General features: G+C 35.2%; 1 protein-coding gene across 2 annotated transcripts in view; it reads left to right on the plus strand.

Moving 5' to 3' along the window:
• The window catches only part of ABCD3 (ATP binding cassette subfamily D member 3), a 74,043-nt gene that overhangs the window by 21,573 nt on the left and 27,420 nt on the right, over nucleotides 1-25,050 (plus strand). The window contains exons 2-8 of one of the 2 annotated variants that reach the window (XM_040471029.1): nucleotides 2,737-2,773; nucleotides 9,599-9,697; nucleotides 13,536-13,624; nucleotides 20,608-20,677; nucleotides 22,001-22,098; nucleotides 22,443-22,566; nucleotides 23,101-23,157. In XM_040471029.1, coding sequence (XP_040326963.1) covers nucleotides 2,737-2,773; nucleotides 9,599-9,697; nucleotides 13,536-13,624; nucleotides 20,608-20,677; nucleotides 22,001-22,098; nucleotides 22,443-22,566; nucleotides 23,101-23,157 — 574 coding nt within the window. Of the gene's footprint in view, nucleotides 1-2,736; nucleotides 2,774-9,598; nucleotides 9,698-13,535; nucleotides 13,625-20,607; nucleotides 20,678-22,000; nucleotides 22,099-22,442; nucleotides 22,567-23,100; nucleotides 23,158-25,050 lie in introns of those variants that run through there. The other variant, XM_040471031.1, reaches the window with a different exon arrangement.

Raw genomic sequence — 25,050 nt, forward strand, 5'->3', positions numbered from 1 at the left:
CTCTCTCTCTCTCTCTCTCTCTCTCTCTCTCTCTCTGCCTCTGCCCCTCTGCCACTTGCACTTACCCTCTGTCTCTAAAATTAAAAAAAAAAAACAAAAAACACAACTTTTCTGATGAGATTGGTGGCAGTATTAACAAATATAATTTTTAAAATATTGCATAATAAAATATATTACATTTGGAAGGTCTGCTACACAACTCAGTGAATCAGTATTTTCCAAAATTCAAATGCATATTACAAAATTTTGCATGAATAAAATATCCACTAAAAGTAATGTACTATAGACCAATGGATTTTATTGTGTAGGGTACAAAGAGGTTCATTGATTTCATACTGCACTGTAACATTATAGTTATGAAAATTATGAAGTACTCCCATTTGACAACTATCTGTATCACAATAGAAAGAATGACTCTGATATGAGAACCCAGTTTTCTTCTACTAAGTCAGACATGAATAAGATTTTCCGAAATATAAGACAGTGCCACTTTCCTAACTAACTTTTTTGTTTGGGAAAATATAGCTATTTTTATAAAAAATTTATGTAACATTATCTTTAAATGAATTTTGTTGTACTCTGAAATGTAACAAGACAACTATTGACTAATGACTGTTGTAGTTATTACAGATACCTTGCCATTAGTGTAAAAATCAGCAATATATTTTGAACACGCTGACCTTTATTTTAATGCATTTAGCTGGTTAGTTGATCTTTTTGGTAGCCAAAGAATACACAAGAGTAGAAGACATGACTGTCGTAGAGCCTTTTTTAGTTTCATAAGATAAAAATCAAGAAAAGGTAAATACTGAGTATTTGTTAGAATTGAATCTGCCTACTGGTAAGTAGATCATGTTTTGGAAGTAAATTAACTTCTCTCCAGGCTGTAGTGTGACATTTCAAGTGAAAACATGTAAGTCAATAATTAGGATTCTGGCATACTAATTCTAATAAATTCTAATTTATCATAAAATTTATCATAAAATTCTAATTTATCCTGAATGATCTACATATATTTATGTAGCTAGTGTCTTCAATGTTGAGAACTTTCATGGAAAACATTAATTCTTTTTTTAAAAGTTTATTTATTTATTTGGAGACAGAGAGTGCGAGTGGGGGAGGGGCAGAGAAAGGGGGAGAATCTCAAGCAGGCTCCATGCTGTCAGTGCCTGATGCCAGGCTAGAACTCACAAAACTGAGATCGTGACGTGAGTCGAAATCAAGAGTGGGATGCTCAACCGACTGAGCCACCCAGACACCCCTTAAAGAATTGTTTTAAAAAGTGGAATTTAGAAAGCCTGTAAAAGAGAGCTCATAATTAATTGCACCTGCCTGAACATACATATAAAGGCATTTTCTAAAACAGTTTTACAATCTCATAAAAAATTTAAAACAGAAAAGCAATCCTGTAATACAATTGAAAATAGAAAAAATAATAAACCCAAGCACTCTTAGAATAAGAGCATTTACTAAACTGTGGTTAAGTTTGGCTTGCTAGCCTTGTTCAGTGATCTGGTATCTTATAACTGAAAGTGTTCATTTTAGATTGTTGGAGCCCCACTAAGTGTTGAACATAGAGGATTGAACAATATATGCCCCCTGTAGACACGGAGGTATGCTACCCACATTCCCCTCAAATAAGGGCTTACGGTCCAGCTATAAGGAGTTGGATAACCAAGTGACCCCTTCTGCCTGCATCTTAGAGTCTGCCTTTGTTACAGAGTCACCTTCCCCAAGTGATTGACCTTTCTGGACCAGCATGCATTTGTAGACTGAACAAGGAAAAGGTAAAAAGACCTGGTCTTTTCAACCTTTCACAGAGCACTCTTATGGACAGTACTTGCTACAGGGTTTCCTGCCTGGTTGGTTGAAATTTTATTGGGCCTGCATCACAGTTTGAGTTTTGTCCAGACTTGCTTTCCTTGTTTTCCTTTCATAGGTATTGATCCCCAGTAAACATTTTGTACCCCAAACAGCACCTCATGTCTACTTTGGAGCGACCAACCTGCAGTAGCTCCTGATCTCATGGAACTGATTTATAGGGAGGAATTATCCATCAAATGAGATTTAAAATGTGATCAGTGTTGTACAGAATTATAGGGTTCTATGATAGTGTGTTACAAAAAGAACCTAAGCCTGATTATTATGTTGTTTAGGGAGGTAACCTAAATTAGTGGTCAGACCTAGATGTAATTACCAGATTAATTGCTTTTGAGTAGCATGAACCATGCCACTTATGTACCAAGTCAGTTTTCTATTTGTAATATGGAATGGCACATGGTCCTTCTTCCTTTAGGCCACTAACCTGGGATTGCTCACATGGCTGGGAGAAGATTCCTAGCAGCAAGAGAACCCAGTGCACAAATAGTTTGCAAGCCCTCGCTTGTGTTAATTTGCTAATATCCCATTGGTGGAAGCAGTTTGCATGGCCAAACCTTGATTCAAAGATGGAGAAATAGACTCTGCCTCTCCATGGGAAAATGAGTGTGTGTGTATTAAAAATTAATAATCCAATGCTTGATATAGTAGTAGTTAACATATTGAGCATTTTCTCTAAATAATACTTAGTAAGGGGCAGCTGGAGTATTATATTTAATATGTTCTATCTTTGTATGATATGAAAGAGAAGGAACTCACTTGGAGAATTTGGTATATTCTTCTGATGTCTTAAAATAATTTTTATGATGGGAACAGTTTGCAAATAAAGCTCATTCTCTTTTCTTTTTTCCTCTGCAGTAAGAAAAATGGAAAACCACCATTACAGAACAATGAGGTAAAATTTTAAATAACCTACTCTTTGGGATTTCATGTATTTCATTTATTTTGTTACATGAATTAGGATAAAATAATATATTAGAATTAGAAGGGAACTTATTATTCAATCCACTGTTTATTATAGGAATTCTTTTTGAAGTAGGATTCCTTGATAGGTGACTTCCAGTATTTACTTGAATCTGTTCATATGATGAGGAGTAGTAACACCTAGGAGGCAGCCATTGCTGTATTAGTTCCAGCCCATAATGAGATTAATCTTCCCCTCTACCCTCTTAGTGATTGATTCTATTTTGTCTTCTGTAGCCATACAGGACGAGCCTGCTCTGTTTTCTCTAATAGACTTTCATATTGTTTGAAGATAGTTTATCTGTCTTCTACCTATCTGTCATGGTTTCCAATCTTTTTCAATTCCATATACATTCTTCTGGACCTACACTGATTAGTTTCTCTAGACATTATTCTTAGTCTAGAACACTTGACTATCATGGAATATATCAGCACTATTACCTCTCTTAATATGAAAGCCATATTGCTGAAATTCAGCCTAGAATTACATTTATGTCTTTGCTCCTAACTGCTGTTTACATTGAATTGAGTTTTTGGTAGATTGTAACCTTCATTTATCCTTTAAAAAAAATTATTTTAATGTTTGTTTATTTTTGAGAGAGAGACAGAGTGCGAGCGGGGGAGGAGCAGAGAGAGAGAAGGAAACAGTCTGAAACAGGTTTCAGGCTTTGAGCTGTCAGCACAGAGCCCAATGCAGGGCTCAAACTCATGAACTGCAAGATCATGACCTGAGCCCAAGTTGGACACTTAACTGATTGAGCCACCCAGGCGTCCTTCCTTCAGTTACTTTCTGTTGAACAACTCTGTTGGCAGATTCCCTACATCTGTATTCATCAGTTGAATTTCTTCTTTAATAACAGCTTTATTGAGATGTAATTTATAGACTACAAGATTTATCCATTCAAGGATACAGTTCAGTATATTCGCAGAGTGGTGGGGACTAATTTTAGGAAATTGTCATCTCCCCAAAAAGAAATTCCATACCCATTAACAATCACTCCTCATTAACCTCTTCTTTTAGACCCCAGTAATCACTAATCTATTTTCTATTTCTGTGATTTGCGTATTTCAGAAATTTTATGTAAAAGGAATCATAATATGTGGTATGTTATGACTGCTTCTTTTATTTAGCATGACATTTTCAAGGTTCATTTGTGTTGTTGCATGTATCAGTATATCATTCCTTTTTATTGCCAAATAATATTCTGTTGCATAGATTTACCACATTTTATTTATCCATTTATCAGTTGAGGGAAATTTAGGTTGTTTTCATTTTTAGGTTATAAGGAATAATGCTGCTATGAACATACATGTGCAAATTTTTGTGTGAACCTGTGTTTTCATTTCTTTTGAGTAAATACCTAGGAGTGGAATTGCTGGATCATATGGTAACTTAGTTGATTTATTTTAAATAAATATTTATTTCTATACATGGCAGCTTATTGGATATGTGCTATTAGTCTATAGTATGTCTGTACTGTTAGTGTAATTTTGAATGTAATTCTGATGTCCAATAAGTCCGGTAGAAGGCATTCTCCATAATTAAAATTTTAGTTATTTATTTATTTTAATATTTATTTATTTTTGAGAGAGAGAGAGAGAGAGAGAGAGAGAGACAGAGCATGAGCGGGGGAGGGGCAGAGAGAGAGGGAGACACAGAATCTGAAGCAGGCTCTAGGCGCTGAGCTGTCAGCAAAGAGCCTGACGTGGGACTCAAACTCACAAACTGTGAGATCATGACCTGAGCCGAAGTCAGATACTTCACTGACTGAGCCACCCAGGTGCCCTAAAATTTTTTTTTCTTGCTTGTTTATTTTTGAGAGAGATACAGAGAGCTCAAGTGGGGGAGGGGCAGAGAGACAGGGAGACACAGAATCCAAAGCAGACCCCAGGCTCTGAGCTGTCAGCACAGAGCCTGATGTGGGGCTCAAAGCCATGACCCATGAGATCATGACCTGGACCACCCAGGTGCCCCATTTTCAGTAATTTAAATTGGCCTTCTCATTGTTCTTCAGAATTGCTGATATTATTGACTATGTAATTAGGACCAAGGAGGTTACTCCAGCATCTCTTAATCTTTGTTTGCTTGTTTTCGGTTATGGTTTATTTGTCTATGACCATATCCAACTATAGCAAAATCAGGTTCATATTTCTTTATTAAGGGCCACAGTAATTTTCTAAGAACATCAATTCTTGATAAGTTTATTGATTCATTTATAAAGTCGATCTCCCAACAAATATTGATTGATCCCTTCATATATGCCTAGTTATTGGTCTTGTCTCTGCGTGTACAGCAGATATGAATATAAGTCCTTACCCTTGTGGAGCTTACATTATACATGTCAGTTAATATACTAGTAAAATGTTCTTAACAAAGAAGAAAATGGGAAGAGTTAGACATGACTTATTTCTAGTAAACTCATGCTCGCTTCTAGTAATTAGTGTCTCTTAATGTACCCATATCTTCCATATAATGTCTATTTTCCTGAATATTCCAGAAATTGATGTCAAAATTGCTGTTCTTTGGTTTCTGTGATCTTTTTCTCTGACTGTGAAGAATGGGACAAGGTTTGTTTATCTCAATGTCTGGCATATTTCTATCTTCATAATCTCATATCTAAATTATATCTGAGTAATCAAACCTTAATTATCTTAGTTATATCTACCATCTGCATCGTATCATATCAAGTTCTAGGACATCATTAAAACTTGTCAGTACAGCTAAATTCATTCACTGATTCTTTAATTTCTATTTTTGTATAACTTTTTTTTAGCATATACTTATTTGCTCATTGTATAGTGTGAGCAAGATAACTTTATGTTAGATTAAATAGTTGACAAAGGGATATAATACAGTATGCACACTTATACCACATTTGTAAAATTTATAGGAAGTGAGCACATATACACATACATACATATATGCTGAAATGAAATCTGGTGGGATATTTGCCTGGTAGTTGATGTCTCTAAATGATAGGTATAGGCTCCTTATTTTTGCTCTTCAGACTTTTTAATTTTTCTGTAGTTAATGTGTTACTTAGGAGGGAAAGCAGTTAAAAAGGGAATGTTTTTTCCATTGAAATTTTTTTATAATGTTTGGTGGGATGGTACAATTTTCACAAGACATGAGATTTAAGAAGAAGATTTAACAGAGTTACACAGTAGTATAAACACATAGTTGAGTTGATTTAAAAATACTTCTTTAATTTTGATGGCAGTATACATGACATAAAACTCAAAATATATAAAGGAAAACACAGTACTGTGTTTATGGGGAACCATAAATTCAAATGGGGAATTTAGCATTCCCATGCATGTTTTATACTGATGGGGTGTTTGTATGTATGTGTATCTTCATAAAGGTTAGTGTAAGTAGAACTATTTTGCATATTAAAAATTCTATAAATTGAATCATGGATGTATCATTCTACTTTTTTTCAGCTTAATGTTTTTTAGTTTCAGTGTTAATGTCTGTGTTGATAGCTGAAGATGTAGTTAATGTAACTGCTCTGTAGTATTTTGTTGTATAAATAGGAGCTCCTTCCTTTTTTACAGGTGTGTAGAATTTTCATTGCATAAATTTTCTATAATTTATATACTATATCATTATTGATGCATATTTAGGTTTTGATTTTATGATAATATACGGTGTGCAGATGTTTTTCATTTATGTGTTTAAGCATATGTGCAGGAACACTAATAGGATAAGTTCCTAAAAGTAAATATGCTGAGTTATTTTACATTTTACAGCCCGTGTACATTTTACATTTTGTTAGTTGCTATTATAGGTATTACATGATAGTCGTATCAATTTGCACTTTCCCAACAATACACTGGAATGCTTACACTCTTGTCAGCGCCATATGACCTTTATTTTATTTGCTGTTTCAAACATCTGTTTTAGTTCATTCTAGTTCATCTCACCTTTCTAAGTTGATTGGCACATCAGTTGGAACTTCTTTTTGCCCTTTGACCTAGTTGCCTCCTGAGTGTTAGGTACATTATTTTCTGGTTGCATTTTTCTTTCATTATTTAAATGGTCTTTATCTAATGGTTTGCTTTTTCTATAATTTTAAGTTTTAAATTTGTAACATCAAAGTGTTTTTTTGTATTTTTAAAGAAATAGTGGGAAGTTCCAGGTGGGGAAAGTCAATTGTGAATTTGAAGTGAATTCATAGGATGGGCTAGTAGTGTTTATGAAATGTACTGTCTCTGTAGATGCTCTCCTTTAGATTGGTTTCAGGTATGAGTTTTATTACGTGTCAAGACTGGTAGAGCATTTTGGTACGTCTTCAGCCTTTCTGAGCCAGCCTTCTAGTCCAGGGGTTTCTTTGCAAAACATGCGGTGATGACTTTAGGAAGTATATATGCAGTTCCTTCATGGCTTGAAATGAAATGCAAATCAAGTCAGGCTTTCAGAAAGCTTATGGGTTAGGAGTGGTGACAATAGGAGCAGTAATAAAAGAGGAGGAAGAATTACATACCAAGTAGCTGTTAAGATTTTAAAGTGCTTCAATGTGACTTTCTTATAACTTTTCTAAAACTGTCCTCATTGTTTTCCCTAGATCGTTTTTTGAAAGCAACTAGAAATAGGTAATCCTCTGTTTAAGTCAGAAGATGGCCATTTAATTTATTACTACTCTGTTTATTCAAGGTATTGACTACATGTGCAGTGAGGTGTGGTAGGGAGACAGTGACAGTATAAGTTTTAACTTTTTTTTTTTTTAAAGGCAGTTGATATCTATTGCCTTGTCTTTATTTTTTTCTTCCTATATTTTGTCAGTTGGGGGAAGTAAAAGGGGAGATTTCAGTTGAAGTTGTAGGGTTTAGCTTGAGAAGAATAAGCTAGCTAAAGTAAATAGACTGGGGGCGCCTGAGTGGCTCAGTTGGTTAAGCATCCCACTTTGGCTCAGGTCATGATCTCACAGTTCATGAATTTGAGTCCCACGTTGGGCTTGCTGCTGTCCATGCAGAGCCTGCTTCAGATTCTTTCTCAGTCTCCCGCCCCTAACCCATTCCCACTCTCTCTCTCTCAAAAATAAATAAAAACATTAAAAAATATATTAAAAACACAAATAGACTGTAGCACGTTTGGTCTATTTTACTTACTGGTGTATCCACATCATTCAGAACAGTGCCTGGGACTGAGTGAGTATTTATTGAATGAATGCATGCATGTGTGAATGAAGTAGACTGGGCCTCTAATTCAGTAGAACGAGTTTTGCAACCTTCATAAGGTTTGAAAGACCTAAGCTCTGTTCTAGCAGTAACATGGTAGGCTGATTGTTACCCATCTTAGTCTTCCTGATGTAACTGTACAAATACAGCCCCTTCAGACTTCCTTTCTTGGTTTACAGTTCTGTAATGCAGTCAGTGCCTGTTAAGATTATATAAATATAAGGCACTTAGCACAGTGTCTGACATACAGATGGAAGATTATTATTATTCTAATTCAGTATACAAACTATTCATTTCAGGTTCATCAGCTTAGATGAAACATATTTACACTAAAGTTTAGCTATAGAATTTACTATACCGTGGGTATTGTTTATCAAGAGCCTACTAGTTAACAAATAAGTAACTTTGATTATGGGAAGTGGGGAAGGGTCTAGGGAGGGGATGGGATCCTTCTGGTGTGTGTTGCGTACTGCAGGAAGTTTCTCCTGTATATTCTTCCAAACAGTCCAGGGGTAATAAAGTAAATAGCCTCTACCATACCCAGTTCATCTTACATTTTCTTTATCCTTGCGAACACTTAAAAGAAGAAATGTCTGAGGATGGTAAGATTAATCACTGCTCTTAAGTTTCTTCAGTGGTTTCCCACTACACTGGCAATAAACTCTAAGTCCTTACTGTGGCCTCAGGGGTCTGTCTTTTGCAGGCCATGTCAACCTCTTCAGCTTTTCTCATTTTTAATCTCTTTGCTTTAGCATTTCTACACTCTTGCTCTTCGGTGTACGCACTAATTTTAATTCTCAACGCTGGGTTTTTGTGTTTGGTGTTCCCTGTGCTTGACTACCCTCCTGTCCCAAAGTTATCACATGGCTTCACTTTATGTCGCAGCTTAAATGTCACCTCCCCAAAGAGCTCTTGCTTTCATCCTACCTGAATCTGTCTTTTTCTTCTGGTCCTGCCTAGTGTACCTGTAACAATTTATTGGTTTATTTTTATCTGTATTTCTTCTGTTAGAATGTGAGCTGTAGGAGTAAAGGTACCTTGTCTTAGAGTTTACGAGGAGGAGAGAGTGAGTTGGTAGATTGCATGTTGGAAATGCTAAATGATAAATATAGGAAACTAAAAGTTCCTGGTAATTAATACCAGGAAAATTCCTGTTCAGGATTTTAAAAACATTCTACTGTTAATCAGGAAGTAGATAATAGTAAGTACTTGACCATTTCTTAGCTGTGTCTCTGATCTCATCTTCTGCTTCTATCCTTTGCTTCTAGTTCCAGCCAGATTGCCATTTCGTTGTTCCTCAAGCAACTAAATTGAGCTTTCACCTTGGCATTTTACACTTGCTGTTTCTTCTGCTTGCAGTGTTCTCCCGGATATTCCCGTGGCCCAGAACTTCTCACTTCTTTATTCAGTTTCTGATAACATTTTATTTTCTTGAAAGCATGTTTGAAGAGTAGTGCAAGTTTGCACTCTCTGAATGCAATATCCATTTTGATAATTGTTATTACTGACTTCGATGAAATGTGGTTCTTTAATCTTATTTGTTATAAATATCTTAACTTTTTTTGTTTTAATGTAGAAAGAGGGGAAAAAAGAGCGAGCTGTGGTGGACAAGGTGTTTCTTTTAAGACTCACACGGATTCTGAAAATCATGGTCCCTAGAACATTTTGTAAAGAGGTAAGTCTTATGAAATTATATTGTTTAACTTTTGAGGTTACATGAGATCAGACCAATAGCTTTTGTTATTCTACAGGTCAGATGTTTTCTGTGTAGGTAATGAAGACTACTACTAAATTTTAATTTTTTTTTAATCATCTTCTGTCATGTAAGTACTCTTGTTGTTTGGTGCCAGTTTTTAAATAGTTTTCTCTTGTTTATGAAATATTCATTATATTTTGTGTGACATGCTAGATAGAGTACTTCACTGCAGCTACCTTAAATGGTGTTGTTGTATTTTTAATTAATTTGAGGGAGAAAGAGAGGGTGCGTGTGCACTTGAGCTGGGGAGGGGCAGGGAGGGGGGGGGAGAGAGAGAGAGAGAGAGACAGAGACAGAGACAGAGAAAGAGACAGAGAAAGAGAAAGAGAAAGAGAAAGAGAAAGAATGAATATCCTAAACAATCTTGGAGGAGCCTGGTACGGGGCTTAATCCCATGACCGTGAGACCATGAGCTGTGCTGAAGTTGAGTCAGATGCTTAACCAACTGAGCCACCCAAGTGCCCCCGTATTGTTTTCTTATAGCTAAATTCTGTTAATAAAAACAAGATTACATTTAGAAAGACAAACATTTTTATATCATTGAGACATTAACAAGTCACATTGATTTATGGATGGAATATGTTTGAGGGTTATGCTTTTGTATTTGATTAAATATGTTTTTGAGATGCCCAAAATGATATATGAATTCTCCCAGTAGTTTCAGGAAGTGAGCTGGTTCTAGGAATAAATTTTTATTATCTTTTCCTTTGCCCTTTTAATCAGTATTACCTTTATCATTATTTGAGGAGTATTTTTAATGATTAAAAAATAAGATAATGCTGTGTTCTCCATCTTTAGTCACCGTCTGTACCACTAGAAATATCATTACCTTTCACTCTCTTTCCCATAATTCATCTTTTCAGTCACTGGGATTGGATCATTTTTCATTCTGAATATTCTTAACCTGGATATTGTAGTGTTCTTTAGTTAGTTTCACTTCAAAGAAGCTCCCCTTTTTATCTTCTCTGCCAAATTTATTTTCTTGAAACGTGTTTTCCATTGTTCACATTTTAAAAACCATTAGCCTTATAATCTGTGAATAGCAAGAAAAAGATAGGAAGTTCCCAGTGCACTGTAATCCCCAAAGAGAATGCACATTCCTTCGTCACACTGGACTTGCTCTCTTTCTACTTCACTTTGGCATGGTGGCTTGTGGATTCCACCGTTATGCAACTGTAAAAAATAATTTAGTAGCATTTTTTCCCCCAAATAAGATAGAGATAATACATGTTCCTTGAAGAAAAATTGGAAAATGCAGGTAGATTTTTTTCTTCTTGGTACCTATTAGCCTCTCAGAACTTCTGTTGTTATTTCGGTGTATAGTACATATTTTAATAAAAATGAGATCACCCTGACACTTTTTAAATCTGCTCCTTTCTTTATTTTTAAATGTTTTGTAGGGTAAGTCACAACCTGACTTTGACCTGTCTTTCAGTATCATCTGCTTAGAATATTCTTTGCTATTTTGTAGTCAGGCTCTGTGCTCTTGTGCTTTCCTGACCTCATGTCTATGACGTCCTGCCCTCTACCCCAGCAAAAACAGATATTGATAAAAAGTAGCTTAATGCTCAGTATCTTCTTGTGAAGTTTTCTCATTCTCCAACCACCTGACTGAAGAATTATTATTTAAAATACAAACTTCTCTGGAAAGATTTGTATATTCCCCTCTTATGAGTTAGCAGTTCAGTACTTATTTGACCTTTTAGCAAGGGTTTGCTGAGCGTAAAATGAATGTGAAACATTGGATGGGTCTCTGGGAATTAGTAAGGAAGATAAGAAGGGCCTAAATTGGCCAACCTCGCAGCTTTGTCTAGGCCTAGCCATGCTGCAGAGTCATTTTACACACTATCTTTGAGAAATATAAAAATCCAAGTTTAACCCCAGTTCACCAAAGTGAGGTAAGCTCCCATAGAAATCACAGGAGATTGGAAGTAGGGATAGAGAGACTAACTGATTGAGGAAATAGAGAAATGATAATACTCCATATGAATATATGGAAGTAGATCTATATCATGAGGTAAAGGACTGCCTAAATCAGTGCAGATCTTTAGTTTATGACATGTTCACAGACCCATTAACCGTGGGAATAGTAGTGATTCTAAGGACTTCTTTGTAGAAAAGTGCTTCAGGAGTGTCAGTAATCAAAGTTTGCCAGATTTTGCTAAAGTGAGCCAAGTCAGGTTGGTACTTATTTCAGGGAAAAATTAAGCCAAGAGCATAAAATGAAGGAAAAAAGAAACTATCTTTGTCTAGTGTTTTCCTTTATATGTCAGTGATTAATTTAGGATCGAAATTGTGTTTAAGATCTGAATTGAAAGTTAGCATTACAGTTAAAGTGACATCTGCCCATAGTGTTTATTGAAATGAAGAGATTCTTCTGTTGCCAGTTGCATACCTAACTTTCAGATGGTGGAGAGTGTAGGAAGGTGGTATCTTTGCTTTCTGGCAGATGTTGGGGTAGCAGCTTTGACTGCTCAGTTACACAGACTTTCTTTGACATTGTCTTTTCTTGTGGTTTCGTTATTCTGTGTTTATGACTCCCTGCCTCGTCTTCACGTAAAGTGCTGTATTTTGAGTACCTTCACCTTTTTAAAAAACTATTTGTTTTGTAAAATTTACATAAATAATAGTTGCAGTTGCCACTCAACTCCATATCTTTGACTTTAAATACATTATCCAACAAATGTCCCTGCTGCCACATGTCCTCTTCCCTGACTTGAGCTTCTATGTTACTGTCATTACTCTTCCAGTTTAGAAGATTTAAGTGGGGTCAGCTTTGAATGGTGTGTGTGTTGGAGGTTGGAGGGTAGGCTCTCATCTCGCAGAGAGAGTTGACTCCTCACTCAGTCTGTCATCTTTTCCCCTCGGTGATCTGTTTTCCACAGCATTGTTTAAGTAATGTCCCCTAAATGACACTTTTCTACATTTTGTTCTACTTAGAGGCTTACAGTAGCTTAATACTGATAAATTCTGCTGGATACGCAATACCATTATTCATACGGTTTTAATCTGTTTTCTGTTTCCCATTAAATCCTTCATCTTTCTTTACTCATAATCCTCATTCTCTCCTGTGTTTTCCTTGGTCTGTTTGATTTGTTCCTAATGTCATAACCCTCTTTTGCCACCCCAGGCCTTCCTGTCCTGCCACTTATCACATGAAGCGATGGAAATATACTTGTCTCCTATGCTCTGTTTTCTTATTTTTTATTTCTTATTTTATATGTAAATCTTATTTTATTTCTTATTTTATGTGTAAATAACTAAATTGAGGGCAGGGGCAGTATTAGAGATTTTTCTAACAAATTGAACCAAATTTATTCCATTAGGCAAACTTTTAGCCTGTAATATTTGTTAGTTATTTAACTGTACATTAACAGTTACTGTCCTTTTTCTTTATTACACTTGTATATTCACAGTACAGGACAATCATAATACACTGTGCCTCAGGTAATTTAAGTTCTACTGCTACCTTCTGTTATTGGCTAATTGTATGAAGGGAAGTCGTTTGACCTGCCTGGGATTCACTTTTGAATTCTGGATGACAGTTAGATTAAATGATTTATAAGGCTTTTTTCATTTGTATTTTTAAATTCTTTCAAAATTATATTTAAAAATTACCTGTAGGTAAAATGTCAGCTACTGTATTAAAGCTAGAATAAAGGTTTGAATTTAGAAATCAAAAATCTTCACCAAAGTAATGTTTCTTTTAACCTTTAAAAATGCATTTATTTAATTTACTGTGCCTGGTTTATTTTAGACAGGTTACTTGATACTTATTGCTGTTATGCTGGTGTCTCGAACATACTGTGATGTTTGGATGATTCAAAATGGGACACTCATTGAAAGGTACTTTTCTATTCACCTTCCTCCTATATGTATAAAATACTAATTTGTCTCCTATATGACATTATCTTAAGCAAGAAATAGATTCTAAATTACATATAAATATTTAACTCAGGTGATGTATTTGTTCATTTACTTAAATGAGTGTTTCCCATGTGCCAGGCACCATGCTACTCTGTGATAGGGATATATTGGTGAGCAGGAGAGACTCTGTACCAAGCCCTGCAGAGCTGACAGTTTATACAGGGCTCGGGACAAATAAACAAATTAAAAGGCAGTGTATTAAATGCTGTAATAGGGGTTTAAAAAAGTCACCAAGTTGGATATTTGAAATTAATCAGATAATTTGGAGGAAAAGATCAGAGCATTTCAGGGAATCACATTGAGAATGTTTACTGGAAAGAAGAAAACAATTCTTAGACATTTTCTTCAATTTTTGAAGTTAGTGCTTTATTATGTTTTTTTCAATATAGTCTTTCTGCATATTATCACTACATTTGATCATTTTGAATTTAAAAACAGTAACAGCTGGGATATTAACATTTATCTTAATAAAGATTTTACTCCTTATGATACCAATTTGAACATCAGAGTAAAATATTTTTCTTGGAATTCTATTTCCTAGTGTGCAATATTTTATCGGAGAATTTCTTAAAGTACTTAATTAATCTAAATTAATTCGTTCATTTTGAATGACAGTACTTAAAATTTTTTAATGTTCCCAAATTTTGAAATAAGGGTTGATTTTTTTCTTTTTTTTTTTTTTTCTTTCTCCATTTGCTTCTCAGGATTTATAGGATGAGAAAGAATGCTTTGTGCCCTTGTTCTGACTCATCTCTCTAGGAGAATACAGAAAGTCATTTGCAAAGGACTAAAGCCCCAACTACACGTCTTAGAACATGCGTAATTGTGTGGGCTCTTGTAGTCGACACAGGTCTCCCTGAAACCTGTGGTCAGTCCCCTGTCTTTTTCTTTTAATCAGAGTAGTACGTGAATAGCTTAAAAAGGAGTACATGAACTGGACTTAGTCATAAACACACCAGTCCTGTGCCCCATTCTTCCACTTTAACTGTCGCTCCCAGAGTCAGTTCTTTTCTTTTGTTTTTACCATTTCATCTCTGTCTCTGCGTTTCAGTGTAACTTACGTTACTGTCCTAGATTTTTCAGTGTTAGAGAACATGCATTTATTTCCTACTTTGGAAGATGAGAATTTGCTCTTTTATACTCCTACCCGTGCTCACCCTCTCATGTTCTACCTCATTTATTGTTAAGTCAGAATTTATTGTTTACGTGATTTTGACTGTTTACCGCTGAGCTACATGCTGCACTTTGGTAGTTTCTTTTATGTACAACTTTTTGTTTTTCCTGGCATTTAAAAATCACAAGTTTTTGTTTGTTTGCCTTAGTTCTTTGCCTACTTCTTACTAATTCGGCTCAGACTTCCTGACAAACTGTAAAATCTTTACAGTGTTGTAATATGGTCCTGCACACCAGGATTTGATTTTTATCTCTATTTCCACTGCACCTCATACCTCTTGTCAATTTCTTGTCTTCCTGCTCTACTCAGTATTGATTGCACTTTAGGCTCACTAAATAGCAGTCCTTTTTGAGTTTGCTTTTATCATGATCTTGGGAATTTCCTTTATCTTTCTCTTTTGCATTAAATAACCTGTTTTCTGAATCCTTTGTCTCCCTCTTCCTTAGTTTACTTTCTCATTTTGGCAGGTGCAGTCTTTTTCTGAGAAAGGATACCAGGGAAGTAAATTTTTGAGGCCTTCCTTGTAGATCTGATAGTCTTTCTTCTCCTCTTAAACTTGACTGATAATTTAGCTATTAATGCATTCCAACTTGGAATTCATTTTTTGTTAGAATTTTGAAAACATCACCTGTTTGTTGTCTTCTGTAGAGCTTGGCAGTTCTCAACCTTGGTTGCAGGATGATTTGAATCATCTGGGGAATTTTGAGAAGGAATAATATCTGGGCTCACCTCTACGCATTCTGATTCAATTAGTCATTACTTTTTGAAACATCCTAGTGATTCTAATTTGCAGCCATGGTTAAACACTGCTGGTCTAGCTGCCATGTTGGGTGTGGAGGCCCATTCTTGTGCAGATTGCCCTTCCTTGGCAGTACATCTATTTTAAGTCCCTATGGAAGCTTTTATTTAAAAAAAAAAATTTTTTTTTTCAACGTTTATTTATTTTTGGGACAGAGAGAGACAGAGCATGAACGGGGGTGGGGCAGAGAGAGAGGGAGACACAGAATCGGAAACAGGCTCCAGGCTCCGAGCCATCAGCCCAGAGCCTGACGCGGGGCTCGAACTCAAAGACCGCGAGATCGTGACCTGGCTGAAGTCGGACGCTTAACCGACTGCGCCACCCAGGCGCCCCTGGAAGCTTTTATTATCATTTTTTTATTGTTCACGTATTGCTGGTATTTGGGAATTTTACTGAATATTGCTGTGAATTTTTTTTTTTTCATTGTTCTAGGCACTAGGTGGGCCTTTTTCTCCCCTCCCCTCCCCAGGTAGGCTTCATGCCCAGCGCAGAGTCTAACGGTGGGGCTTGAACTCACAACCCTGAGATCAAGACCTGAGCTGAGATCTAGTCAGATGCTTAAGTGACTGAGCCACCCAGGTGTCCCACTAGGTGGGTTCTTTTCTTTCTTTCTTTAAAATGTATTTATTTATTTTTCAAAGAGACAGAGCGAGCAGGCAAGGGGCAGAGAGAGAGGGAGAATTCCAAGCAGGTCCCAAGCGCTGTCAGCACAGAGCCTGATGCAGGGTTCGAACTCACAAACTGTGAGATCATGACCTGAACTGAAACCAAGAGCCAGATGCTTAATTGACTGAGCCACCCACGCACCCCATAGGTGAGCTTTTTTCAATTTGAGGAACTCATTCTGCATTCTGAGATATTTTCTTGTGCTTTTGAAAAATTTTTTTCTCTCCCTTTTTTCTGGAATCCTTATTACTTGAGTGTTGGAACCCTAGACTGATCATCTGATTCTTATAATTTCTCTACTGTTTTCATCTCTGACATTTTCAAGGAAATTTCCTTTTACTGTATCATCCAGTGAATCTGTATTTGTCATAATTTTATTTCCAAGAGTTATCTTTTTGTATGGATGTTCATTTTTAGAGCAGTCATTCTTTCAAGTGTGACTTTCTTTCCTTTTTTCTTTCCTCCCTTCTTCCTTTCTTTCCTTCCTTTTCTTTCTCTTTCTCTCTCTCTCTCTCTCTCTCTCTCTCTGTCTTTTCTCTCTCACTGTCACTCTCACTCTCTCCCTGTCTCCCTGCATTGTTTCTGTTTCCTTCTTGGCCCTTTGTTCTCATCTTTGTTGTTTATGTTAGCAACTCTGTCACTCTTGCCTCTCTATTCACATTTAAAAGTGAGGGCTGAAGGAAGCCAAGTTGAGGGCTTATTGACGGTCTGGTCTTCCTGAATAGTGTTTTACAGACAGTCTGGTCATTTTTGTGTGTGTACTCTAGTGAGGAATTCACTAAAAAATTCTAAGAAGTTTGTCATTAACATAAGTGTTTATTCATTGCTGCTAGCATATCAGCTTTGGAGGATCAGTTTTATTGCTAAGTTCTGTTTATATGGGCTGTGTGCCTAAGTAATTTGAGTCTTTTGTATAACGTAGAGAAGACATTTATACCCTTTTACATGATTGTAGAATTTATAGTTTTTCCTTTGATGACTTTATTATCTAAATGCCATATCTATTAATAAAAATACAGTCTCACCAATTACAGCATTGTTAAATACTTAACAGCAAAAAATGTGCAGGTTATATACACTATGAACTTATTAGCTATCTGTGTAGAAAGTTACATATTATCTATAAATAACCTTGCACAACCTTGGTATAGTATAGGAAAAGTAGTTTATTTCGTAACTTTTTCCCCTTTTATTTACATTTTGTGATTTCACGTTTTGTAATCTAAAATAATATATACTCTTATAAACTATGGATTTCCAACTTTAACTGAATAGACACTGATATTAGTTTTCTCACAGACTTAATGCCCTGGAGAAAATGCATTGCCAAGAGTAGGTGGTACATTATTTGCTGATGATGGACAGGAGGAAGATTATTATCTGGCATAAGCCAGGTTATAATTCTGTTAGAGTAATCAATTTGTTGGGTACTCAGTTTTAAAATGTAGTTTTGAGATGTAGAAAAAAAAATGAAAAACAAAACTACTTAAGGGTTTCTAAATAACATATTATTTTGATACTATTTAAACGTACAGAAGAGTTGCAAGAACAGTGCAAGGAGCTTCCTTACACTCTTAACCCATATTCATCAATTGTGAAATGGTCATTTTAAAGTTAATTGTTAATTTTCTCCTTGATAAATATTTTTGAGCTTCTATGTATGAGATCTTTGATCTTTGGTTAAATTTAACATCTTTAAATGTGAATTCATAATATGAAAGTTTTATTTGAAAAATAACACATTCCTCTAACTCGGTACTAATGCCACATTGTAAATTGGTTTATCTGTCTTTTCCTTTTTGCCTCTGCCATGGAGGTTTAGATTCATGTATTTCTCCTAAAAAAAAAAAAAAAGTCTCAAAAAGACTCATGATGGTCCGTAATGTACATTTTAATATCCCTTACATGTTTATTTGTTAGCAGTGGCTAAAAGCTTTGGAGTATGGGCACATTTTAACAGGACAGACTCCTTCTTTAAGGTAGAGACTGGTAATTCCATGATTTGAAGGAAAATCCTTCATACCTTGTTGCTGCTACAGTGGAATCATAAAGATATATTTTATTTTCACCCAGGCTACAGGCAGCATTTTAAAATCACCAAATCATCATTTATAAAAGGCTTAAATGTTTTGGAAGTAATAATGATGTAAATAAACTGTAAAATTATTCTTTATTATTATTTTTCCTTTGCAGCGGAATAATAAGCAGAAATAAGGCTTTATTCAAGAAACCATTTTTTAAATTTATAGCTGCTACTCCAATGGTAAACCATTGCTGAATGATAGCATGTGCTTTACCAAGTTTTATAATCTTGTGTGTTTCACAGCTTGGGCTAAAGCTAAAGCACTTTGGTTTTATGTAAAGTTTGGTTCAAGTCATTTTAACTTAAACCTCTAAACTTTTTGTACTGTCTTAATTGCTTCTTGTTTTTAATATTCTTTAAAAAAATTTTTTTTAATGTTTATTTTTGAGAGAGAGAGAGAGAGAGACAGAGCATGAGTGGGGGAGGAGCAGAAAGAGAGGGAGACACAAAACAGGCTCCAGGCTCAGAGCTGTCAGCACGGAGCCCGACGCAGGGCTCGAACTCACGAACGGTCAGATCATGACCTGAGCTGAAGTCGGACGCTTAACTGACTAAGCCACCCAGACGCCCCTTTAATTTTCTTGTTTCTACAAACATTTTTATATGATTCTATTTTAGCTTTTTCTAGTTCAACATAAAAAACAAATTGTTTAGCACTTCTATCAAATTTGGACTATTAATTTTTTATCAGTCTAAAGGAGCATTTCCCTAAGTATGTCCTGTCTATGTATGACAGAGGAGATGCTACACGCTATAGAACTGTCTCAAAAGAGTTTCAGTGCAACACGTCATACTGTAAGAGCTTTGAGAAGACCTTTTGTAAAGACATTTGCTAGCTTTGTTTAGCCCAGATTTTCCAAATTTATTTGACCATACAACTTTTTTGCTCTAAAAGACCAGTTAACATTACATGGCATTATTCACCTATTCCCTCATAAAAATAAAATTATTACCATATCATTTTTTTTGTGGTGTGGAGCTAGGTTTTGTTTTGTTCTGTTTTTTTCAGTTATTTTGAAAGAGCAGAGGAGGGGCAGAGAGAGAGAGAACCCCAAGCAGACCCTGTGCTGTCAGCATGGAACCCAACTCTGGGCTTGATTCCACAAACTGAGATCATGACCTAAGCCAAAATCAAGAGTCAGATGCTTAACCAACTGAGCCACCCAGGTCCCCGTGGAGCTAGGTTAAATCATTTAGTGCATTGTTTTTCAAAATATATTTTACTTATATTTGAATATTAATAAACGCTATTTGAGAAAAGAGTGTGTGACCAAAGAAGTTCTATCATTTTAGTAGATCACAGACATAAGGTACTCAGAGATCCTTTACTTATATGATAGTTTTCAAAAAAGTAGTGGAACCCTTACTTTGAATAAGTTCTTAATGGATATTTTTAGAACAGATAAGTATGTAAAGCAAATGAACATAAAAGAAGAGTTGGTTTAGTTTAAGTGTGTTAACACCTCTGAAGCCTCTGCAAAACCATCCGGAGGCTCTGAGGAACCCCACTAATCTACTTTCTGATTTATCATTTAGTCCTGGGGTCAGCAAACAAGCCTCCACAGGACAAATCCCACTGCCATCTGCTTTGGAAAATTTTATTAGGACACAGCCAGTCTCATTCTTGGCTGTTTTTGCTTCTGCAACTGCAGAATTGAGTAGTTGGAACAGAGACCTTCCTGCCCACGAAAGCTTAAAATATTTACTCTTGACCTTTTGCAGTGAGTTTGCTGATCTGTCATTAGTCCCTCTCTGCAATTAGTTCATACAAATGAGAATCATGGTATTAAAATATTTAAAAACAAAGAAATACTAGCTAATTTCATCCATAATAACCCATTCCTGACTCTACAAAGTTAATTGTTTTGCCATCTAAGCTCCTTTTGTGGCAGTTTAAGCCTTTTTTTAAATTGCCATTTTTACTAAGGAAAGAACTAAGGAAATTATTCGTATTTGATTTTGCCATTTATAGAGGGATTTGCAGGCAGCCTATGTAAAATGATTAAATTTCAAAAGTTAGAAACATGTTTTTGCAAGAAAGTGTTTTTCAGCACCTTTTTTTCTTATTGATTCTTTTGAGTCAATAAAAATTTCCAAGAGTAATTTTAGAGCTTTACAGGGTTTTTAGTGTGAAATATTGCTTCTTTTGCAACTAATGCATTGCATGTGGTGGTTTGCAGTGGTATCATTGGTCGTAGCAGGAAAGATTTCAAGAGATACTTATTCAACTTCATCGCTGCCATGCCTCTCGTAAGTGTAATTCTTTAAAAATCTTTACATATGGACAAATTTGTATCTTACTAAAATCTTCAAAGATTTGTTTGTACTTCTTAACTTTAAAGATTTATGGTACTAAGTTCCTATTCCGAGTTTAGTTTTGTAACTTACAGCAGAATCTTTCAATGTAAACCTTTATCCTAGATAGAAAAATAAATTGGATTGATGTGTATTTTTTTTTTTTTTTTTTTTTACCTTTAGGCCAGGGTATCTCTGATGTTTAGTAGCATTGCACTTGATGGTAGTAGTGCCCCTCCCCCAGTTTTGATGACCAAGTATGTCTCTAGGACATTGCCATATGTTCCATGGAGGCTGGGGTGGGGGTAGGCACGGTGGCAAAATCACCCTGGTTGAGAACCATTGCTTTAGGCCATTTATAGTAACTTGAACCACTGATGTAGTTTAAGTTAAATTGGATTTATTTGTTTATTTATTTGTTTGTTTAAAATGGGAATTTATTATCTATTTATTAAAAATAAAGGTCAGTGTTTGGTTTAAATCATAAGTGATTTTCTTAGCTTGGTTCTTTATTGTCACTATAAGAATTTTAATATAAATATATCAGTGAAAAAAACTTGATTGTAAAATCCAGTTAATCAGAAAATATGTCAGAGATTTAATAAAGCTTGAGGAATATACATACATGGCTTTTAGACCTTTAAAAAATTGAGATAAGTAGTATAGATATCAGTAAAAGATTGAGATACAGTAGGCAGCCAGTGTTTTCTTGAGAAAATGTTCATGTAAATGAGTTTGGAACTGTGGAAGAATTAATTTATTAATTTTAATATAATGATGGAAAAGAAATAAAGATGACTCTAGAAATACTCTGGAAATGGTATTAGTTGGTGTGAAACTTAGAGTACTTTTTTTTAACAAATGCAAATGAAAATAGAATTTCATTGTCTAGGGTTGTCAATGCTTGTAGTAGGAAACAAAATATAAACGCAAATGTTAGGACTCCTTTACATTGGATACAAAGGTGACAGATTAGGCTTTTTGTTTGTTTACAAAAAAAGTAGCAAGGTGCTTCTCATAATTGATGATACTAACATATTCTAAAATTGAGTGTCAAGTTAGGTTTTAATATATCACGATAGTATAGCCAATTGCATTTGGTTTAGCATATTGTCTTTGTATCTTTGTAAACTCTAAGTAAAACAGAACTGAAGTACATCAGTTTGGACTGTTGGTAATAAAAATCATAGGATTTAGGGACATACCCAATGAAAGAGAAATAAATTGTAATTTTATAAGTAGAAATGTAGTGAAACCAGTAATATCTGTTTGTTTCAGATCTCTCTGGTTAATAACTTCTTGAAGTTTGGGTTAAATGAGCTCAAACTGTGCTTCCGCGTAAGACTAACTAAATACCTCTATGAGGAGTATCTCCAGTAAGTGATAACCTATTTTTGTATTAAAAATGCTTAAATTGAATAGAAATGCTTATGATATTGAGATATAGAGGTTTTTCCTTTGTATTGAATATGTTTTTCAAGGGAATTGCTCTTGGACCCAGAAGCATACAGGGAAAGCCCTCAGTAATTTAGACTCTCCTACGGGCCTTTCCGTTAATCGACAAGTCATCCTTCTCTGGATGTTCTTCCTTGTTTCTAAAATCAGTTAGGACAATCTTTAGGGACTCTTCCAGCTCCGGACTTTTCTGTTTCTATGAATTTACACTATGTGCTAAAGTGTGATTGTTTGTTTTAATGTCATTTTTTTACTGCTATTATAGAGCTTTCACATATTATAAAATGGGAAATCTGGACAACAGAATAGCCAATCCAGACCAGCTGCTTACACAAGATGTAGAAAAGTTTTGTAACAGTGTAGTTGATCTGTATTCAAATCTTAGTAAGGTAAGTTTCTTTATTTTCTTTTTTTAAACTATCAGAAAATTATAGGCTCATTCAATCATTTCAACACATGGATGTTTTGATAAAGTAATAGAATTAAACAATATTACAAGTAGAAAGAGCCTTTTGTTTTATGGGTGCAGATATATAGAAACCAGAAAAGGTGGTACTAGATTTGGGGTTCCATCTTAGGTCCTTGTATTCAGTGTCTTTACACTACATTGAGAAACTACTGAGTTACTCATGGTTAATTATCACAGTAGAGCTTCCTTAGTTGTTGGAAGGTGATACATGTTTTTCCCACTTGATGGTCAGTAGACATTGGTCATGCTGTCTCTATTTTAAGTTTTTAAGAACTGTTTCTTTTATGTATTTGTTGATCTATATACTGTTATAGTACATTATATATAGTGGGAACTCTGCGTGTTGACAAGTATGTGTTAAATGTTGAATAGTATTTTATATTTGTTGTGTTAGCTATATATCTATGCATTCCAGTTCTTTTTAATTCCTTACCTTCTAATATTTACGTTACAGCCATTTTTAGACATAGTTTTGTATATCTTCAAGTTAACAAGTGCAATAGGAGCTCAGGTGAGTTTAATCTCTTTTAAATTGCTCTAATATGGTGTTGTAAATAGCTGGAGTGTTTGTAGGAGTTTTTATATATCTCAAAGAATGTGCTTTTATGACATGTACCTAATAAAGTCTAGTTTATAAACTCATACTGTACTAGAGACTTAGAAAGTATTCTAATTTGGTGTTTTAATTTTCCTTAAGGCAGATACTTGGAAAGATTCTGTGGCATTTATAACCGGAAGTGCTTTAACAATGACATACATGTACTTACTGTTGTAAAGTAATGGCTAAATAAGAAGAGATTTGGAGGCAGCCATTTTAATATGAAACTTGAATGTTAAAATGTCAGAAATACCTTTAGAGTGGCTATAAATGTTTATTACTTCATATATAATTTTATAAAAATGTAAATGGTTGACTATCTCATGAGCCTTATTACCCTGTCTTTCTGATACTCGTGTTGGTAAGAATGACCTTTAGATTTTCTCTGAGTATTCTCATTGAAGTATTACTTTAGGCATTTAATACATTATTGTTACATATTTATCACACAACCATGTAATAATGTGGCCATTGTATATATATGTGCATGTGTATGTGTACACATTTTGTAGTTGAGAATATATGATTTCTATAGTGGATTTAGCTTTTTGTCCAGAATACTGAGAAAGTAGTTTTTTATTTGAATTATCTTATCTACCTTACTAACTTTTTGCTACCCTGTGATCCAAGTTTAATCATTCTTCTAGTTTGTTTTTACTATAAGCAAGTGAATAGGCCTAATGCCTCTCATCTGTGTGCTCCAATATTTTTATGGTACTTAGTACATTTTTATACTTAAATAATCTTTCCATGTATCGCTGTTATCCAATTCTGATTCTCAAAGGTAGAAACTATGTTTTAGTTCTTTCCTTTGCCCATTTTGCAGTAATTGTTGAACTGCATTGAATCAATCATATTTAATTAAAAAAATATTGAATACACATTATAGTCCACACATCTTGTGTTAGGTGGTAAGGATAAAAAGATGAATAAGACACAGTTCCTGCTGAAGAAGGTTTACAATCTAATAAAAGAATAGATATTCAGATTATTATAAGGTCGAGTGCTAAGTTCAGTAACAGAAGTTTGAATAAAATCTTTAGTGTCCGGAAGAATTGGAGGTGATATTTGAGCTGCTCTGAGGAGGATGACTAGGCATCCATTAGATATGTCAGGTTTGCCAGGCATAAGAACAACTTCATTGAATGGCGTGTTCAGGAAGTTGTTTTTTCAGCATGGCGGAACATACGATATAGGTGGGAGTGCGGGAGTACCTGTGATGAACTTGGAGAGGTGAGCTTAAAGCTTCTCCCTTGGGTTGGTCAGTGGGTGATGTGGTGACTCACCAAGTTACAAGCTGTGGCAGCTGCAGGCAAGATGTAGAGGGAAGGGCAATTAGAGCTGGCTTGGGGGACTTTGCTTGAGGCCCTACAGAGTAGTGAGGTGTTAAGTGTATGGTACTTACTTGGAGATATTGTCTTGGATTCTTAAGAGTGATGGGGGTAGAGATAAAAATTTGGCAGAAGAGATCTAAGGAAGAAACCTCAGGGAATATTAACATTCCAGGAGAAGGCAAAAAAAAGAGGTCTGAGACTTTCTGTGGAATCTTAAGGGAATATCAGGAAGAGTTTCATCAGAAGAGTTTTAGATGCTATAGGAAGAGTGTAAACTGCAATTAAGAATTTTTGGGTGAACAAATTCAGGAGAGCGTACAGTGTTGGAGGAAGAGTTGATGAGTAGTTAAAAGGATGAAATGCCCAGTGTGTCCTTTCTCAAAAAAGAGTTAAGGGGAAAAAATTAACCAAAAGAGCAGTTTTTCTCAAAGCCACTGGAGCTAATTATAGAAATTGTACATGTTGCATCCGG

This window comes from Herpailurus yagouaroundi, unplaced genomic scaffold (assembly GCF_014898765.1).
Source record: "Herpailurus yagouaroundi ecotype Mexico unplaced genomic scaffold, PumYag 77, whole genome shotgun sequence".
Lineage (NCBI taxonomy): Eukaryota > Metazoa > Chordata > Mammalia > Carnivora > Felidae > Herpailurus > Herpailurus yagouaroundi.